General features: G+C 32.5%; 1 protein-coding gene across 1 annotated transcript in view; it reads left to right on the top strand.

Moving 5' to 3' along the window:
• LOC119609658 overlaps positions 1 to 18,199 on the top strand; it is a 98,500-nt gene that overhangs the window by 36,433 nt on the left and 43,868 nt on the right. Inside the window, 7 exon segments of the mRNA XM_037964514.1 lie at positions 813 to 837; positions 840 to 1,350; positions 1,352 to 1,522; positions 1,524 to 1,689; positions 7,553 to 7,636; positions 8,577 to 8,697; positions 17,184 to 17,667. Of these exon segments, the coding sequence (XP_037820442.1) occupies positions 813 to 837; positions 840 to 1,350; positions 1,352 to 1,522; positions 1,524 to 1,689; positions 7,553 to 7,636; positions 8,577 to 8,697; positions 17,184 to 17,667 (1,562 nt within the window).

Consider the following 18,199-nt stretch of genomic DNA (forward strand, 5'->3'; position numbering starts at 1 on the left):
CTGCTCGCTCGCTCGCTCGCTCGCTCGCTCCGCTCGCTCGCTCGCTCGCTCGCTCGCTCTCGCTCGCGTCGCTCGCTCGCTCGCTCGCTCGCTCGCTCGCTCGCTCGCTCGCTCGCTCGCTCGCTCGCTCGCTCGCTAGCTCTCTCGCTCTCTCGCTCGCTCGCTCGCTCGCTCGCTCGCTCGCTCGCTCGCTCGCTCGCTCGCTCGCTCGCTCGCTCGCTCGCTCGCTCGCTCGCTCGCTCGCTCGCTCGCTCCTCGCTCGCTCGCTCGCTCGCATCGCTCGCTCGCTCGCTCGCTCGCTCGCTCGCTCGCTCGCTCCGCTCGCTCGCTCGCTCGCTCGCTCTCTCGCTCGCTCGCTCGCTCGCTCGCTCGCTCTCGCTCGCTCGCTCGCTCGCTCGCTCGCTCGCTCGCTCGCTCGCTCCTCGCTCGCTCGCTCGCTCGCTCGCTCGCTCGCGCTCGCTCGCTCGCTCGCTCGCTCGCTCGCTCGCTCGCTCGCTCGCTCGCTCTCGCTCGCTCGCTCGCTGCTGCTCGCTCGCTCGCTCGCTCGCTCGCTCGCTCGCTCTCTCTCGCTCGCTCGCTCGCTCGCTCGCTCGCTCGCTCCTCGCTGCTCGCTCGCTCGCTCGCCTCGCTCGCTCGCTCGCTCGCTCGCTGCTCGCTCGCTCTCTGCTCTTGCCTGTCCTTGCCGCGCTCCCGCCTTTGTTCCCTCTCCCCTCTTTCTCCCCTCGTCCCTCTTCCCCTCCCCCGCCCCCCTCTCCTCCGCCCCCCCATGCTCCTTCCACCTCCATTCCCTTCTTTTTCTTCTTTTACCACAGCTGAAACGAATAAAGAACCTCAATTGTATGCCGTTTGGCGTACGCCAACAGAGAACCCTTTAATCGACACATTAACAACACTACTACTGCTGCAACAAAAACAACAACAACGACAACTGTAGAATCAGGGTCAACTTTGAAAAGTTGTCAACTTGATTACCAAGATCACACATTGTACCTGAGCACATTAGCACTCGAAATGTTAAGTGACGATTTGCCACAAATCTTACAGAGTCTACTGATAGGCGTGGAGAATAGTCTTGAGCGTTTATCGCTCAATCAACTACCACAAATACCATTTAGTGGTGGTGGTAATGGTGGCGATACAAGTTGTCATAATAATTCATCTGCCAACACCACAGCAACTGGTACATCACAAACATCCTCATCATCATCATCATTAAGAGATGAGAAAAATCATTATGGTACGCTTAACGGTAGACTCCAATTGCCAAATTCACCGAAATGTGCATTAAGACGCAGTGAATTAATTACCAAAAATAAATTACACAACAACAAATACATGCTGAGACGTTTGAACCAATCGTCAGGATAGTATGAATTCAACGTCTTCGGGTAATAGCAGTGCCAGTGGTTTGAGTAACGCATCAAGTGATAGCGATTCTTATGCCAAAAGTCATCTAATAAACAGCATTAATAACAGAAATATTAGCAGCGGCAACAACAACCACAACAATAGCCATAAAATAATTACAACAACAACATCAGCAGCAACAACAACAATACCACAAACTGAAACCAAAAACCAATGAACTGAATTCACCTGCCTTGCCAAGATTTTGTTTAGGTAATTCATTTCCACACATCGACAGTGATGAAGAGAATACCGAAGATAAACGCAATTCATTAACTGATGGTAAGTTGTTATAGAAGTGCTTCTAGCGCTCTAGATATTAGTTATTTGTGACATACATTTAGAATTAGAAATAGTGATAGAATGGAAATGGTTTAACTAGTTAAATTTAAAAAGCTTCATTTAAATTTTATTGAAAGTTTTCTATAAAAAGAAAATTTCTGGAAAATTTTCTATAAAAAGAAAATTAATCGAAAAATTTTCTAAAAAAGGAAAATTCATTGAAAATTTTCTATAAAAAGAAAATTCATTGAAATCTTTCTATAAAAAGAAAATTCATTGAAATCTTTCTATAAAAAGAAAATTCATTGAAAATTTTCTATAAAAAGAAAATTCATTGAAAATTTTCTATAAAAAGAAAATTCATTGAAAATTTTCTATAAAAAGAAACTTTATCGAAAAGTTTTCTATAAAAAGAAAATTCATTGAAATGTTTCTATAAAAAGAAAATTCATCGAAAATTTTCTATAAAAAGAAACTTTATCGAAAAGTTTTCTATAAAAAGAAAATTCATTGAAAATTTTCTATAAAAAGAAAATTCATTGAAAATTTTCTAAAAAGAAAATTCATCGAAAATTTTCTAAAAAGAAAATTCATCGAAAATTTTCTATAAAAAGAAAATTCATCGAAAATTTTCTATAAAAAGAAAAAGAAAATTCATCGAAAATTTTCTATAAAAAGAAAATTCATCGAAAATTCTCTATAAAAAGAAAATTCATCGAAAATTCTCTATAAAAAGAAAATTCATCGAAAATTCTCTATAAAAAAGAAAATTCATCGAAAATTTTCTATAAAAAGAAACTTTATCGAAAAGTTTTCTATAAAAAGAAAATTCATTGAAAATTTTCTATAAAAAGAAATTTGATTTGATTTGATAAAAAGAAAATTCATTGAAAATTTTCTAAAAAGAAAATTCATTGAAAATTTTCTAAAAAGAAAATTCATCGAAAATTTTCTATAAAAAGAAAATTCATTGATAATTTTCTATAAAAAGAAAATTCATTGAAAATTTTCTTTAAAAAGAAAATTCATTGAAAATTTTCTATAAAAAAAATTCATCGAAAATTTTCTATAAAAAGAAACTTTATCGAAAAGTTTTCTATAAAAAGAAAATTCATTGAAAATTTTCTATAAAAAGAAAATTCATTGAAAATCTTTTATAAAAGAAAATTCATTGAAAATTTTCTATAAAAAGAAAATTCATTGAAAATTTTCTATAAAAAGAAAATTCATTGAAAATTTTCTATAAAAAGAAAATTCATTGAAAATTTTCTATAAAAAGAAAATTCATTAAAAATTTTCTATAAAAAGAAAATTCATTGAAAATTTTCTATAATTTTCTATAAAAAGAAACTTTATCGAAAAGTTTTCTATAAAAAGAAAATTCATTGAAAATTTTCTATAAAAAGAAAATTCATTGAAAATTTTTTATAAAAGAAAATATAAAAAGAAAATTCATTGAAAATTTTCTATAAAAAGAAAATTCATTGGAAATTTTCTATAAAAAGAAAATTCATTGGAAATTTTCTATAAAAAGAAAATTCATTGGAAATTTTCTATAAAAAGAAAATTCATTGGAAATTTTCTAAAAAGAAAATTCATTAAAAATTTTCTATAAAAAGAAAATTCATTGAAAATTTTCTATAAAAAGAAAATTTATGGAAAAATTTTCTATAAAAAGAAAATTTTTTTTAAAAAGAAAATTTATGGAACATTTTCTTTAAAAAGAAAATTTCTGGAAAATTTTCTATAAAAAGAAAATTGATCGAAATTCATGAAAAATAATTTATTTTCATCTCTCTTGATTTAATTAAAGATGACATGGAATGTTAAAAAAAATTTAACAAGTTTTCTAAAAAATTTTCTAATTTAAAAAAATATTTACAAGTACAAATATTTAACGCACAAAGTTGCATGTTTGTAATATTTTATTCACTTTTAACATTCAAATGTGACATCTATAAATTTATCATTTTGAAAGTCTTACCAAATTAGATTTTCATCGCTTCCCTAACGACGCACTATCAATAAAAACTTGTATTCAAAAGAAGTCTACACATCCTACTGTATGTATGTTATCGACAAGTTAGTTAACTAAAGCATTTGTCTTAATGTTAGATGTTAGAAAGAAAAAAAGTGTGGAAATAATATTTGAAGCAAAATATTGCAGACAATTTAATAACGACAGTTTAAAACAGCAGGCGGTATATTGAATATGGCTTTAGTTATGTTTGAGTTATAAATTACATAAAATACTTTTACTTCATGCGCATTCTTTTGATACCTACACCAACAACGGTATGAATTTAATAGAGAGGAGAGGGTATTAAACGTATGTGATAATGTTGGCAAAGTTTAAAATTATTGGTGCCACACGCACTTTTAAGAAAACATAATCAAATTCCATGTTGCTTTAATGGTGTCCGTCCATCTGTTTGGATGATTAGGTGTGTCTTTTGATAGAGAAGCTAAAATATTAAAATTCAGTCGAACTAACTGACAAAATTCCCTTATAACCTAACCTAAAAACTCTAACGAATTAGCAAAATAAACAGTTCTTTTGCTCTTCTAAAAAACAGTACTCTCTAATATAGAGAGTTTTGAATATAATCCAAACATCAGCAGCTCCTAATATTCTTTGCTTGAGTTTCATGCATTCCGACATGGTTGGTCATAATATTATAAGCATTTACTGTAAATAGTAAATACCAATATGCCCCAAACCACCGTAAACAGTAAATGTAATCAATACACCTATAAACACTTTAATTTGTCAATAAAGAAATTTGATTGCATGCAACAGCATCGATTGTACACAAAACTCTTAGACTTCAGGAACATGTGAATTTATAGTTTAAACGAATTAAATTTTGCAAGTGTAAACTTTACACAGTCATATTTGCGAGCAAAGCTCATATGTTTGTCTAAACTACTTTAGTAGAATACTATTTGGGTAGTACTAGCAGTATTCATAGTAGTAGGCAGGCATGGAAAATTCAGTACTTTAGTAAATTGTTCTACAGACTAGACTATAGACTAAACTATAGATCAGACTATAGATCAGACTATAGATCAGACTATAGATCAGACTATAGATCAGACTATAGATCAGACTATAGATCAGACTATAGATCAGACTATAGACTAGACTATAGACTGGACTATAGACTAGACTATAGACTAGACTAGTCAGACTATAGATCAGACTATAGATCAGACTATAGATCAGACTATGATTCAACTATAGATCGACTATAGATCAGAACTATAGATCAGACTATAGATCAGACTATAGATCCGACTATAGATCAGACTATAGATCAACTATAGATCAGACTATAGATCAGACTATAGATCAGACTATAGATCAACTATAGATCAGACTATTATCAGACTATATACTAGACATAGACTAGACTATAGACTACATAGACTAGACATAGACTAGACTATAGACTAGACTATAGACTAGACTAGTAGAACTAACTAAGACAGACTATCTACTAGACTATAAACTAGACCTTAATAGCTAGAACTATAGACTAGACTATAGACTAGACTATAGACTAGACCTATAGACTAGACTATAGACTTAGACTATAGACTAGACATAGACTAGACTATAGACTAGACTATAGAACTAACTATAGACTAGACTATAGACTAGAATATAAGACGTAGAACTATGACTCGACTATAGACTAGACTATACTATAGACTAGACTATAGACTAGACTATAGACTAGACTATAGACTGACTATAGACTAGACTATAGACTAGACTATAGACTAGACTATAGACTAGACTATAGACTAGACTATAGACTAGACTATAGACTAGACTATAGACTAGACTATAGAACTAGAGACTATAGACTAGACTATAGACTAGACTATAGACTAGACTATAGACTAGACTATAGACTAGACTATAGACTAGACTATAGACTAGACTATAGACTAGACTATAGACTAGACTATAGACTACTATAACTAGACTATAGACTAGACTATAGACTAGACTATAGACTAGACTATAGACTAGACTATAGACTAGACTATAGACTAGACTATAGACTAGACTATAGACTAGACTATAGACTAGACTATAGACTAGACTATAGACTAGACTATAGACTAGACTATAGACTAGACTAGACTATAGACTAGACTATAGACTAGACTATAGACTAGACTATAGACTAGACTATAGACTATAGACTAGACTATAGACTAGACTATAGACTAGACTATAGACTAGACTATAGACTAGACTATAGACTAGACTATAGACTAGACTATAGACTAGACTATAGACTAGACTATAGACTAGACTATAGACTAGACTATAGACTAGACTATACTAGACTATAGACTAGACTAGACTAGACTATAGACTAGACTATAGACTAGACTATAGACTAGACTATAGACTAGACTATTATAGACTATAGACTAGACTATAGACTAGACTATTATAGACTAGACTATAGACTAGACTATAGACTAGACTATTATAGACTAGACTATAGACTAGACTATAGACTAGACTATTATAGACTAGACTATAGACTAGACTACTATAGACTAGACTATAGACTAGACTATAGACTAGACTATAGACTAGACTACTATAGACTAGACTACTATAGTCTAGACTACTACACATACTTAGTCTAAAGTCAATATACAGTCTATAAGTTAATAATATTTTAAAATTTAAATTTTCCATGCCTAATAGTAGTTATAAGTAGTAATTGTATGTAATAGTTTACTTACCACTGTATGTCTGTTAAACAATTTTAGGTAGGCGCAAATTTGGCCACCACAAAAGGTTGCCAATTTCTATTTTTTTAAGTAAAACATGTTAAACATTTACACTTTTTATTTACACATATTGGTCGTATTAAGCGTGTTTATTTATGCTGGTTGGCATTGATTTGATTTTATTTTATAAAATTTGCCACAGAACAGAGCTTTAAAACGTTTTATTCTTTTTCGCATGAATTCCTTAACAAATGTATTGAATTATTTGCTTTACAAATGAATTTGTTGTTGCCGTAAACTTTGAGTGCAAAATGCTTGGTGCAAGTCTATATTATATTACTCACGACCAGTGAAATAATGATCTGGTTGGTCTAAGCGAGAAAATGTAAACATTAGTGTTTATAGCCATATATAATAAATTGTACTGAGATCAGGTAAAGTTCAGGATAAAGTTCAGGATAAAGTTCTAATAAAAATGCAATTGTTTTGGAATAAGAACCTTGTTTTTAACGATTTACTGACAATAATGTGAATCGAAATTTTGAATTCAAATCTAGTATTGTGGTTTACTTATATAGAAGAGAGATCGGTATAATTACCGAAACTCTAGAAAAGTGCTTAACAAATCAAAAAATGTTATGGAAAATCGTTGTCATTTAGAAAGCATAGTAAGTTATTAACCGGCAACCTCGGAATGGGTACATTAAGATGTCAACTACTTATATTTAAAAAATTATACAAATACAACAACAGATCATACGAAAACAAGAGAAGATTGTAACCGATTAGGCCTTCAATCAGCATCCATTATTTCTAACTTAAAAACAGCTTGGTATTAAAGTAACTTTAAATATATAAACCACCAAATATGTGATAATAGTGGGAGGTTTTTCAAAACAAAACTATTACATTGTTTAACCAATCTAGCTAATAACTTTTTTCTCCAACATTTCCATATCTACAGTTTATAAATTAAATTGACTAAAATAGCTTTAATTACGTTAGACACTTTATATTCAAACAAAAACTAGTTCAAATCAATTTTAAGCGTTAATTAATTTCATTTTTATTACTCTTCTTTATTTTCGATTACTTATAGATCAATTGGAAAGTGAAATTATACCGCCAAATTTAATTACCGATTTACCCGAAAAACTACTTTTATCTGGCATCTATTTACCTGGTAAGTTTATTTTATGTTCCTTTTAGCAGTCACTCATTAAGTATAAAACCAAAATAAAGAAGAAAAAAACTTAAACTTTCTTCTTCTGTTTGACTTTAATTCTTGGACACACCTTCGATACATATTAATGCTGCCGCCAGCTTTAGTGGCTTTGTGTGCGGCTGGGCTGGGAACTGTAGTTGCAATTGCCACAGCTTCTGTGTTGTGGCACAGTTCTAGTTACTTTCACTAGTTAAAATTTATCATCAACATTGATCCATTAAGAATTTGCATAGCGAGAGAAAAACCATAACATACAGATCTGTGTAAAATTGTTAACATTTGCGTTAATTGATTTGCAATTGGAAACCCCATTTTACGCACAACATAAATTTCAATACATCTCTTTTTATGGGATCATTAAGCATCAGTGTTACACTACCACTACCTGGTATTCCTGGTAGTATCAATATCTTTTCTTTATACTACTCGTGCACATGGTCAATGATTGTCATCTTCATCGGTGCTGATGATGGTGATTTGAAACACACCTTGTTGCGGTTGTGATCTTTTCTCTTTATTGTATTCTCTAAGATTTCATGTTTTTTTAAAACATTTTTTCTTTCTTCCTCCTCAATTGAGGCAAAAAGTGTATAAATATTTATTGCAAATATGCAAATTAAATTTTAATTAAAAACTATCTTTCCTATGCACGTTATCGCCAAGAATTTCTCTTTGGTTTTTAAGTGTCCATGAAAGCATGACCATAGATAATAGTCCTCTCAAGCATTTAAGCGATATGATTTGTCATGTACGTGTGTCTATCTGTCTGTCTGCCTATATGTATCTCGAATGTTTTTGAATTAACAAACATTCAAGTGTGATACTTATGAGGGACCACCTAGAAAGCTATTTAGTTTCTTTATTAACAATCTATACAATTTGTGTTATTAAATTACAGGAACCCGTGATTTAAATGGAAATCCGTTAGTTACAGTCGATGCCGAAAGCGTTGTTGCTGCTGGCCTAAATTGTTATGAAATTGCAACTTTACTTTTATACTATAGCACAATACCGGAAGGGTAAGTTTAAGAAAAAATTTTTATTTCTGTTATTTATACTTAAATATTGGGCCTAAACTAGGAAGTTTGTTTTTATTGCAAATTATGAAATTATTAATTTGTATGTAAATATCTATGAAAGTGTGTCACTAATGGAGAACCAAACCAAATTTCAGAGAAAGATTAAATAATTTTAGTCAAGAATGGTCTATAGCCGAATCCATAAACTAATTTATAGTCTAGACTATAGTCCAGTTTATAGTTTAGACTATAGTCTAATTTACAGTCTAGTCAATAGTCTGGTATATAGTCTAGTCTATAGTCTAGTTTATGGTCTAGTTTATGGTCTAGTCTATAGTCTAGTCTATAGTCTAGTCTATAGTCTAGTCTATAGTCTAGTCTATAGTCTGGTCTATAGTCTAGTCTATAGTCTAGTCTATAGTCTAGTCTATAGTCTAGTCTATAGTCTAGTCTATAGTCTAGTCTATAGTCTAGTCTAGTCTATAGTCTAGTCTATAGTCTAGTCTATAGTCTAGTCTATAGTCTAGTCTATAGTCTAGTCTAGTCTAGTCTATAGTCTAGTCTAGTCTATAGTCTAGTCTAGTCTAGTCTAGTCTATAGTCTATAGTCTAGTCTATAGTCTAGTCTATAGTCTAGTCTATAGTCTAGTCTATAGTCTAGTCTATAGTCTAGTCTATAGTCTAGTCTATAGTCTAGTCTATAGTCTAGTCTATAGTCTAGTCTATAGTCTATAGTCTTGTCTATAGTCTAGTATATAGTCTAGTCTATAGTCTAGTCTATAGTCTAGTCTATAGTCTAGTCTATAGTCTAGTCTATAGTCTAGTCTATAGTCTAGTCTATAGTCTAGTCTATAGTCTAGTCTATAGTCTAGTCTATAGTCTAGTCTATAGTCTAGTCTATAGTCTAGTCTATAGTCTAGTCTATAGTCTAGTCTATAGTCTAGTCTATAGTCTAGTCTATAGTCTAGTCTATAGTCTAGTCTATAGTCTAGTCTATAGTCTAGTCTATAGTCTAGTCTATAGTCTAGTCTATAGTCTAGTCTATAGTCTAGTCTATAGTCTAGTCTATAGTCTAGTCTATAGTCTAGTCTATAGTCTAGTCTATAGTCTAGTCTATAGTCTAGTCTATAGTCTAGTCTATAGTCTAGTCTAGTCTATAGTCTAGTCTATAGTCTAGTCTATAGTCTAGTCTATAGTCTAGTCTATAGTCTAGTCTATAGTCGAGTCTATAGTCTAGTCTATGTCTAGTCTATAGTCTAGTCTATAGTCTAGTCTATAGTCCTAGTCTATAGGCTAGTCTATAGTCTAGTCTATAGTCTAGTCTATAGTCTAGTCTATAGTCTAGTCTATAGTCTAGTCTATAGTTCTTAGTCTATAGTCTAGTCTATAGTCTAGTCTATAGTCTAGTCTATAGTCTAGTCTATAGTCTAGTCTATAGCAGTCTAGTGCTATAGTCTAGTCTATAGTCTAGTCTATAGTCTAGTCTATAGTCTAGTCTATAGTCTAGTCTATAGTCTAGTCTATAGTCTAGTCTAAGTCTAATTCTAGACTAGCTAACTAGACTATTAGACTAGAACTATAGACAGACTATAGACTAGACTATAGACTAGTCTATAGTCTATCTATAGTCTAGTCTATAGTCTAGTCTATAGTCTAGTCTATAGTCTAGTCTATAGTCTAGTCTATAAGTCTAGTCTAGTCTAGTCTAGGGTCCTAGTCTAGTCTATAGTCTAGTCTATAGTCTAGTCTATAGTCTAGTCTAAGTCTAGTCTATAGTCTAGTCTAGATCTAGTCTATAGTCGAGTCTATAGTCTAGTCTATAGTCTAGTCTAATAGTCTAGTCTATAGTCTAGTCTATAGTCTAGTCTATAGTCTAGTCTATAGTCTAGTCTATAGTCTAGTCTATAGTCTAGGTCTATAGTCTAGTCTATAGTCTAGTCTATAGTCTAGTCTATAGTCTAGTCTATAGTCTAGTCTATAGTCTAGTCTATAGTCTAGTCTATAGTCTAGTCTATAGTCTAGTCTATAGTCTAGTCTATAGTCTAGTCTATAGTCTAGTCTATAGTCTAGTCTATAGTCTAGTCTATAGTCTAGTCTATAGTCTAGTCTATAGTCCTAGTCTATAGCTAGTCTAAGTCTGTCTATAGTCCTAGTCTATAGTCTAGTCTATAGTCCTAGTCTATAGTCTAGTCTATAGTCTATCTATAGTCTAGTCTATAGTCTAGTCTATAGTCCTAGTCTATAGTCTAGTCTATAGTCTATTCTATAGTCTAGTCTACTGTATATTCTTGTCTATAGTCTAGTCTATAATCTAGTCCATAATATAGTCTAGTCGATAGTCTGGTCTGTAATATTGTCTGTTGTCTCGTGTATAGTATAGTCTAGTCTATAGTCTTGTTTATAGTCTACTTTTGAATCTATTCGATATTATTTTCTAAAGTCTATGGTATTGTCTATAATCTAGGCTATAGTCCAGTCTACAGTCTAGGATTTAGTCTGTTTGAAGAATTAATCTTCAAATACTGTAAAATGATCCTGGTAATATATTTTTTTCATGAATTGACATTAATTTCTTGCTAGTTGATATCTGGTATTCAGTGGAATAAGTGATCTATTCAAACTATTTTAAACTAACGTGAAAGAAATGACCACTAACAATAAGTAACTAAATAATAATTCCTTAAGCAAGTGAAATACAGTTACTTATTATGAGTATATGCCATGCAAAGTATTTGTCCAACAAAAAACCTTCAGAAAACGAAAATAGTATTAAGGCTTTTTATATGTAAGATCCATTTTTGACAAGGCAAACCTAACAATAGCATAACTAATGAATTCTTTATGTCCAATGGATTTTCGCCAAGTGTAATAGAAATTTGCTTTGTGGTTCATACATTTCTATGCAATGAATTCTCATGCAATGAATACATAACTTGAGACGAACTAACTAACCATCATATGTATGAATAAAATAGTTCCATATTAACTGTTGTTTTGTTGTTATTTTTTGGTATTTATACGATACATAGCAGAGGAAAAGACATGCCAAATAAAAGTTCACATCATAATGTACAAAGTGTGTTATAAAAATGTCAAAAAAGTCATTCGTCTTTCTTTTATGAGATAAATAAGAAAACAAAGTATAAATAAGAATAACACTAAAATCCAACTTTAAATGTAAAGAATTTTTATGTTAGTTTCGAGTTCGTTTTTTATTTCGCTGTTATTCTTATAGCTCCGCAATGACTATGCAGGCCTTCAGCTTTTTATTTCAGTTTTTTACTTAACATGGATCATATTTAAATTCAATTTCGTGCCAAAATTAAAAAAAGACCAAAGTGTTTGTACCGCCAGACAGTGATTTGTAGATAATTTTATTTTCCAAATCAATATTTATAGGCATGTTTTAAAATTTCTCTTATAGTTGGCAAGTTATATTCATTTGAATCTTATATAAAGTTCAAAATTTTCCTTATCTCGATTTATTATTTCTAATATTAGTAAAATCTAACAGAAAATGAGTCTAGTCTATAGTCTAGTCTATAGACAAGTCTATAGTCTAGTCAATAGTCTAGTCTATAGTCTAGTCTATAGTCTAGTCTATAGTCTAGTCTATAGTCTAGTCTATAGTCTAGTCTATAGTCTAGTCTATAGTCTAGTCTATAGTCTAGTCTACAGTCTAGTCTATAGTCTAGTCTATAGTCTAGTCTACAGTCTAGTCTATAGTCTAGTCTGCAGTCTAGTCTACAGTCTAGTCTATAGTCTAGTCTGCAGTCTAGTCTATAGTCTAGTCCATAGTCTAGTCTACAGTCTAGTCTATAGTCTAGTCTATAGTCTAGTCTATAGTCTAGTCTATAGTCTAGTCTATAGTCTAGTCTATAGTCAAGTCTATAGTCTAGTCTATAGTCTTGTCTATAGTCAAGTCTATAGTCTAGTCTATAGTCTAGTCTATAGTCTAGTCTATAGTCTAGTCTATAGTCTAGTCTATAGTCTAGTCTATAGTCTAGTCTATAGTCTAGTCTATAGTCTAGTCTATAGTCTAGTCTATAGTCTAGTAAATAGTCTAGTATATAGTCTAGTATATAGTCTAGTATATAGTCTAGTCTATAGTCTAGTCTGTAGTCTAGTCTATAGTCTAGTCTATAGTCTAGTCTATAGTCTAGTCTATAGTCAAGTCTATAGTCTAGTCTATAGTCAAGTCTATAGTCTAGTCTATAGTCAAGTCTATAGTCTAGTCTAGTTAGTCTAGTCTATAGTCTAGTCTATAGTCTAGTCTATAGTCTAGTCTATAGTCTAGTCTATAGTCTAGTCTATAGTCTAGTCTATAGTCTAGTCTATAGTCTATCTATAGTCTAGTCTATAGTCTAGTCTATAGTCTAGTATATAGTCTAGTCTATAGTCTAGTATATAGTCTAGTCTATAGTCTAGTATAGCTAGTCTAGTATATAGTCTAGTCTATAGTCTAGTCTATAGTCTAGTCTATAGTCTAGTCTATAGTCTAGTCTATAGTCTAGTCTATAGTCTAGTCTATAGTCTAGTCTATAGTCTAGTCTATAGTCTAGTCTATAGTCTAGTCTATAGTCTAGTCTTAGCTAGTCTATAGTTCTAGTCTATAGTCTAGTTCTATAGTCTAGTCTATAGTCTAGTCTATAGGCTAGTCTATAGTCTAGTCTATAGTCTAGTCTATAGTCTAGTCTATAGTCTAGTCTATAGTCTAGTCTATAGTCTAGTCTATAGTCTAGTCTATAGTCTAGTCTATAGTCTAGTCTATAGTCTAGTCTATAGTCTAGTCTATAGTCTGGTCTATAGTCTAGTCTATAGTCTAGTCTATAGTCTAGTCTATAGTCTAGTCTATAGTCTAGTCTATAGTCTAGTCTATAGTCTAGTCTATAGTCTAGTCTATAGTCTAGTCTATAGTCTAGTCTATAGTCTAGTCTATAGTCTAGTCTATAGTCTAGTCTATAGTCTAGTCTATAGTCTAGTCTATAGTCTAGTCTATAGTCTAGTCTATAGTCTAGTCTATAGTCTAGGTCTATAGTCTAGTCTATAGTCTAGTCTATAGTCTACTCTATAGTCTAGTCCTATAGTCTGGTCTATAGTCTAGTCTATAGTCTAGCCTATAGTCTAGTCTATAGTCTAGCCTATAGTCTAGTCTATAGTCTAGTCTATAGTCTAGTTTATAGTCTGGTCTATAGTCTGTCTATAGTCTAGTCTATAGTCATCTTAGTCTATAGTCTAGTCTATAGTCTAGTCTATAGTCTAGTCTATAGTCATAGTCTAGTCTATAGTCTAGTCTATAGTCTAGTCTATAGTCTAGTCTATAGTCTAGTCTATAGTCTAGTCTATAGTCTAGTCTATAGTCTAGTCTATAGTCTAGTCTATAGTCTAGTCTATAGTCTAGTCTGGTCTATAGTCTAGTCTATAGTCTAGGCTTGTCTATAGTCTAGTCTATAGTCTAGTTTTGTCTATAGTCTAGTCTATAGTCTAGTCTTGTCTATAGTCTAGTATATAGTCTAGTCTATAGTCTAGTCTATAGTCTAGTCTATAGTCTAGTCTATAGTCTAGTCTATAGTCTAGTCTATAGTCTAGTCTATTGTCTATAGTCTAGTCTATATTCTAGTCTATAGTCTAGTCTATATTCTAGTCTATAGTCTAGTCTATATTCTAGTCTATGGTCTAGTCTATAGTCTAGTCTATAGTCTAGTCTAGTCTAGTCTAGTCTAGTCTATAGTCTAGTCTATAGTCTAGTCTATAGTCTAGTCTATAGTCTAGTCTATAGTCTAGTCTATAGTCTAGTCTATAGTCTAGTCTATAGTCTAGTCTATAGTCTAGTCTAGTCTAGTCTATAGTCTAGTCTATAGTCTAGTCTACTATAGTCTAGTCTATAGTCTGGTCTATAGTCTAGTCTATAGTCTAGTCTATAGTCTAGTCTATAGTCTAGTCGATAGTCTAGTCTATAGTCTAGTCTATAGTCTAGTCTATAGTCTAGTCTATAGTCTTGTCTATAGTCTAGTCTATAGTCTTGTCTATAGTCTAGTCTATAGTCTAGTCTATAGTCTAGTCTATAGTCTAGTCTATAGTCTAGTCTATAGTCTAGTCTATAGTCTAGTCTATAGTCTAGTCTATAGTCTAGTCTATAGACTAGTTTATAGTCTAGTCTATAGTCTAGTCTATAGTCTAGTCTATAGTCTAGTCTATAGTCTAGTCTATAGTCTAGTCTATAGTCTAGTCTGGTCTATAGTCTAGTCTAGTCTATAGTCTAGTCTTGTCTATAGTCTTGTCTATAGTCTAGTCTATAGTCTAGTCTATAGTCTAGTTTTGTCTATAGTCTAGTCTATAGTCTAGTCTTGTCTATAGTCTAGTATATAGTCTAGTCTATAGTCTAGTCTATAGTCTAGTCTATAGTCTAGTCTATAGTCTAGTCTATAGTCTAGTCTATAGTCTAGTCTATAGTCTAGTCTATAGTCTAGTCTATAGTCTAGTCTATAGTCTAGTCTATAGTCTAGTCTATAGTCTAGTCTATAGTCTAGTCTATAGTCTAGTCTAGTCTAGTCTATAGTCTAGTATAGTCTAGTCTATAGTCTAGTCTATAGTCTAGTCTATAGTCTAGTCTATAGTCTAGTCTATAGTCTAGTCTATAGTCTAGTCTATAGTCTAGTCTATAGTCTAGTCTATAGTCTAGTCTATAGTCTAGTCTATAGTCTAGTCTATAGTCTAGTCTATAGTCTAGTCTATAGTCTAGTCTATAGTCTAGTCTAGTCTATAGTCTAGTCTATAGTCTAGTCTATAGTCTAGTCTATAGTCTAGTCTATAGTCTATCTATAGTCTGTCTATAGTCTAGTCTATAGTCTAGTCTATAGTCTAGTCTATAGTCTAGTCTATAGTCTAGTCTATAGTCTAGTCTATAGTCTAGTCTATAGTCTAGTCTATAGTCTAGTCTATAGTCTAGTCTATAGTCTAGTCTATAGTCTAGTCTATAGTCTAGTCTATAGTCTAGTCTATAGTCTAGTCTATAGTCTAGTCTATAGTCTAGTCTATAGTCTAGTCTATAGTCTAGTCTATAGTCTAGTCTATAGTCTAGTCTATAGTCTAGTCTATAGTCTAGTCTATAGTCTAGTCTATAGTCTAGTCTATAGTCTAGTCTATAGGTCTAGTCTATAGTCTAGTCTATAGTCTAGTCTATAGTCTAGTCTATAGTCTAGTCTATAGTCTAGTCTATAGTCTAGTCTATAGTCTAGTCTATAGTCTAGTCTATAGTCTAGTCTATAGTCTAGTCTATAGTCTAGTCTATAGTCTAGTCTATAGTCTAGTCTATAGTCTAGTCTATAGTCTAGTCTATAGTCTAGTCTATAGTCTAGTCTATAGTCTAGTCTATAGTCTAGTCTATAGTCTAGTCTATAGTCTAGTCTATAGTCTAGTCTATAGTCTAGTCTATAGTCTAGTCTATAGTCTAGTCTATAGTCTAGTCTATAGTCTAGTCTATAGTCTAGTCTAGTCTAGTCTAGTCTAGTCTATAGTCCTAGTCTATAGTCTAGTCTATAGTCTTGTCTATAGTCTAGTCTATAGTCTTGTCTATTGTCTAGTCTATAGTCTAGTCTATAGTCTAGTCTATAGTCTAGTCTATAGACTAGTTTATAGTCTAGTCTATAGTCTAGTCTATAGTCTAGTCTATAGTCTAGTCTATAGTCTAGTCTATAGATTAGTCTATAGTCTAGTCAAAGTAAATTTTCCATGCCTGGTATATACTATTCGGCATAGCCGAATATGACAATCTTACTTGTTTAAATACAGTATGGTTAAGAGTACATAAGATTCGGCCAAGCCAAACGTCACTATAATCAAATAAAAAGTGTTCTTAAAAATGTTCCTTTGTAACTACTGTGCTATTCTCTTACCTAGAACCAGTTAAAAGTCTTTGACTGACATTTATGTCAGATCAAGAATACAGGTTGTTTTACCAAACGCCAAAAAAAAAAAAATAGGGTGCCTAAACCAAACTACTACAAATCAAAGAAGCCCTAAGCCACGCTGCTACACACATACTCATATGTACATAAACATGAGGAGTTTTAAAAATATTCTAGATTTGTTGCAGTCATTATAGCGATTTTATATAGTATTCTTGCTATCGCGCAACATGATTTGTAGTGGTGCACTTCACACTCGATGTCTGAAAAGTTAGTGTGTTTTGATAACACCTCTAGGCCGTAAAGATGATAGGTAACTGACATTAAGGATATTTGTAGAATAAAGTTTTTTATGTAACTCTTTCTCCATATGTATGTATGGCCCAAAGATTTGTGGGAAATATTTTTATGACCTATAAATAATAATGATTTAGTTGTAAACGAAAGAAAGATACAAACAAATATTTTAAAATCAAGATACAATTTTTATGTATGTTTTTTTTACAACTATTATTAAATTATTTTAATTGTGCTTTCGTGTATTCATGTATTTTTTAAAAAAACATTTTTTTCTTGATAGTTGTGTGCAAAGCAGCAATCATTTAAATGGTAAGACTACGATATCAAATGCAGCTCAAAGATCACAACCAACAATAACAGCATCAACATTAGTTGCAACCACAGCCCCAGCATCAGCAACATTACAACAATCAAATCAATTAACAACATCACAATATGCTGCAACAACAGCAAATACACAATTGTCAACGAAAACAACGGTGACAACATCTACAAAAGCAACATGTACCTCCTTAAATGACAACAACAACAGCAGCAGCATGCAACTAAAACAACAAACTGAACATTTACAAACACAACAGCAGCAGCAGCAACAGCAACATCAAGTAACATTTACAATTTTAATTGCCATCGAAAAATCGCAACACCTGTGCGTAATCGATTTAATTAGCCAAAGTTTAAAACTCCTAACACGGCATATTGCGTATTGTGAATTACTTGCCATTTGTCTCGATACCAATTTACTGCCAACGTCAAATAAAATGTAAAAGCTGATGGCGATGTTGTCACCAGCACCTCCTCTGCCACCACCACCACCAGCACCTCTATCACCTCTGACAGTAGCAGCACTGAACTTACAGCTGAAAATCCAAAAGCCTTAACTACCGATACAAATGGCAATCACTGCAACAGTAATAAGGTATGTTCCCATCAGAATTTCCAGCAAAATTAAACGTCATTGAACTAGTTCTTTTCATAACTTTATTTTCATTTGAATTTTTTTTTCCTTTTAATAATATTTTTAAGACACGATTTTGATTTTAAACTCGATATGATAAATGACACTTATGTAACTTATTTCAAGTGAAAAATTACTTTGAAAAAAGAAAAAAAAACGTAAATTTTCAATTGATCGCATGATCAACAGATTGGCTTTTTAGAGATCATGACAAAATGTTTAACACCGTTAAAATTGTTGTGCATTTTATTTCTAAATATTTAGTTTATTTTTTCGGTTTTGTTTTGTGACCTTATTGCCAAAGCATGGCTACAAAAGGTTAACAACAATTAGAAGAC

Source organism: Lucilia sericata, unplaced genomic scaffold, assembly GCF_015586225.1.
Source record: "Lucilia sericata isolate MDLA Ls3-8-SP2 unplaced genomic scaffold, ASM1558622v1 Contig001030F_arrow, whole genome shotgun sequence".
In the NCBI taxonomy this organism is placed as follows: domain Eukaryota; kingdom Metazoa; phylum Arthropoda; class Insecta; order Diptera; family Calliphoridae; genus Lucilia; species Lucilia sericata.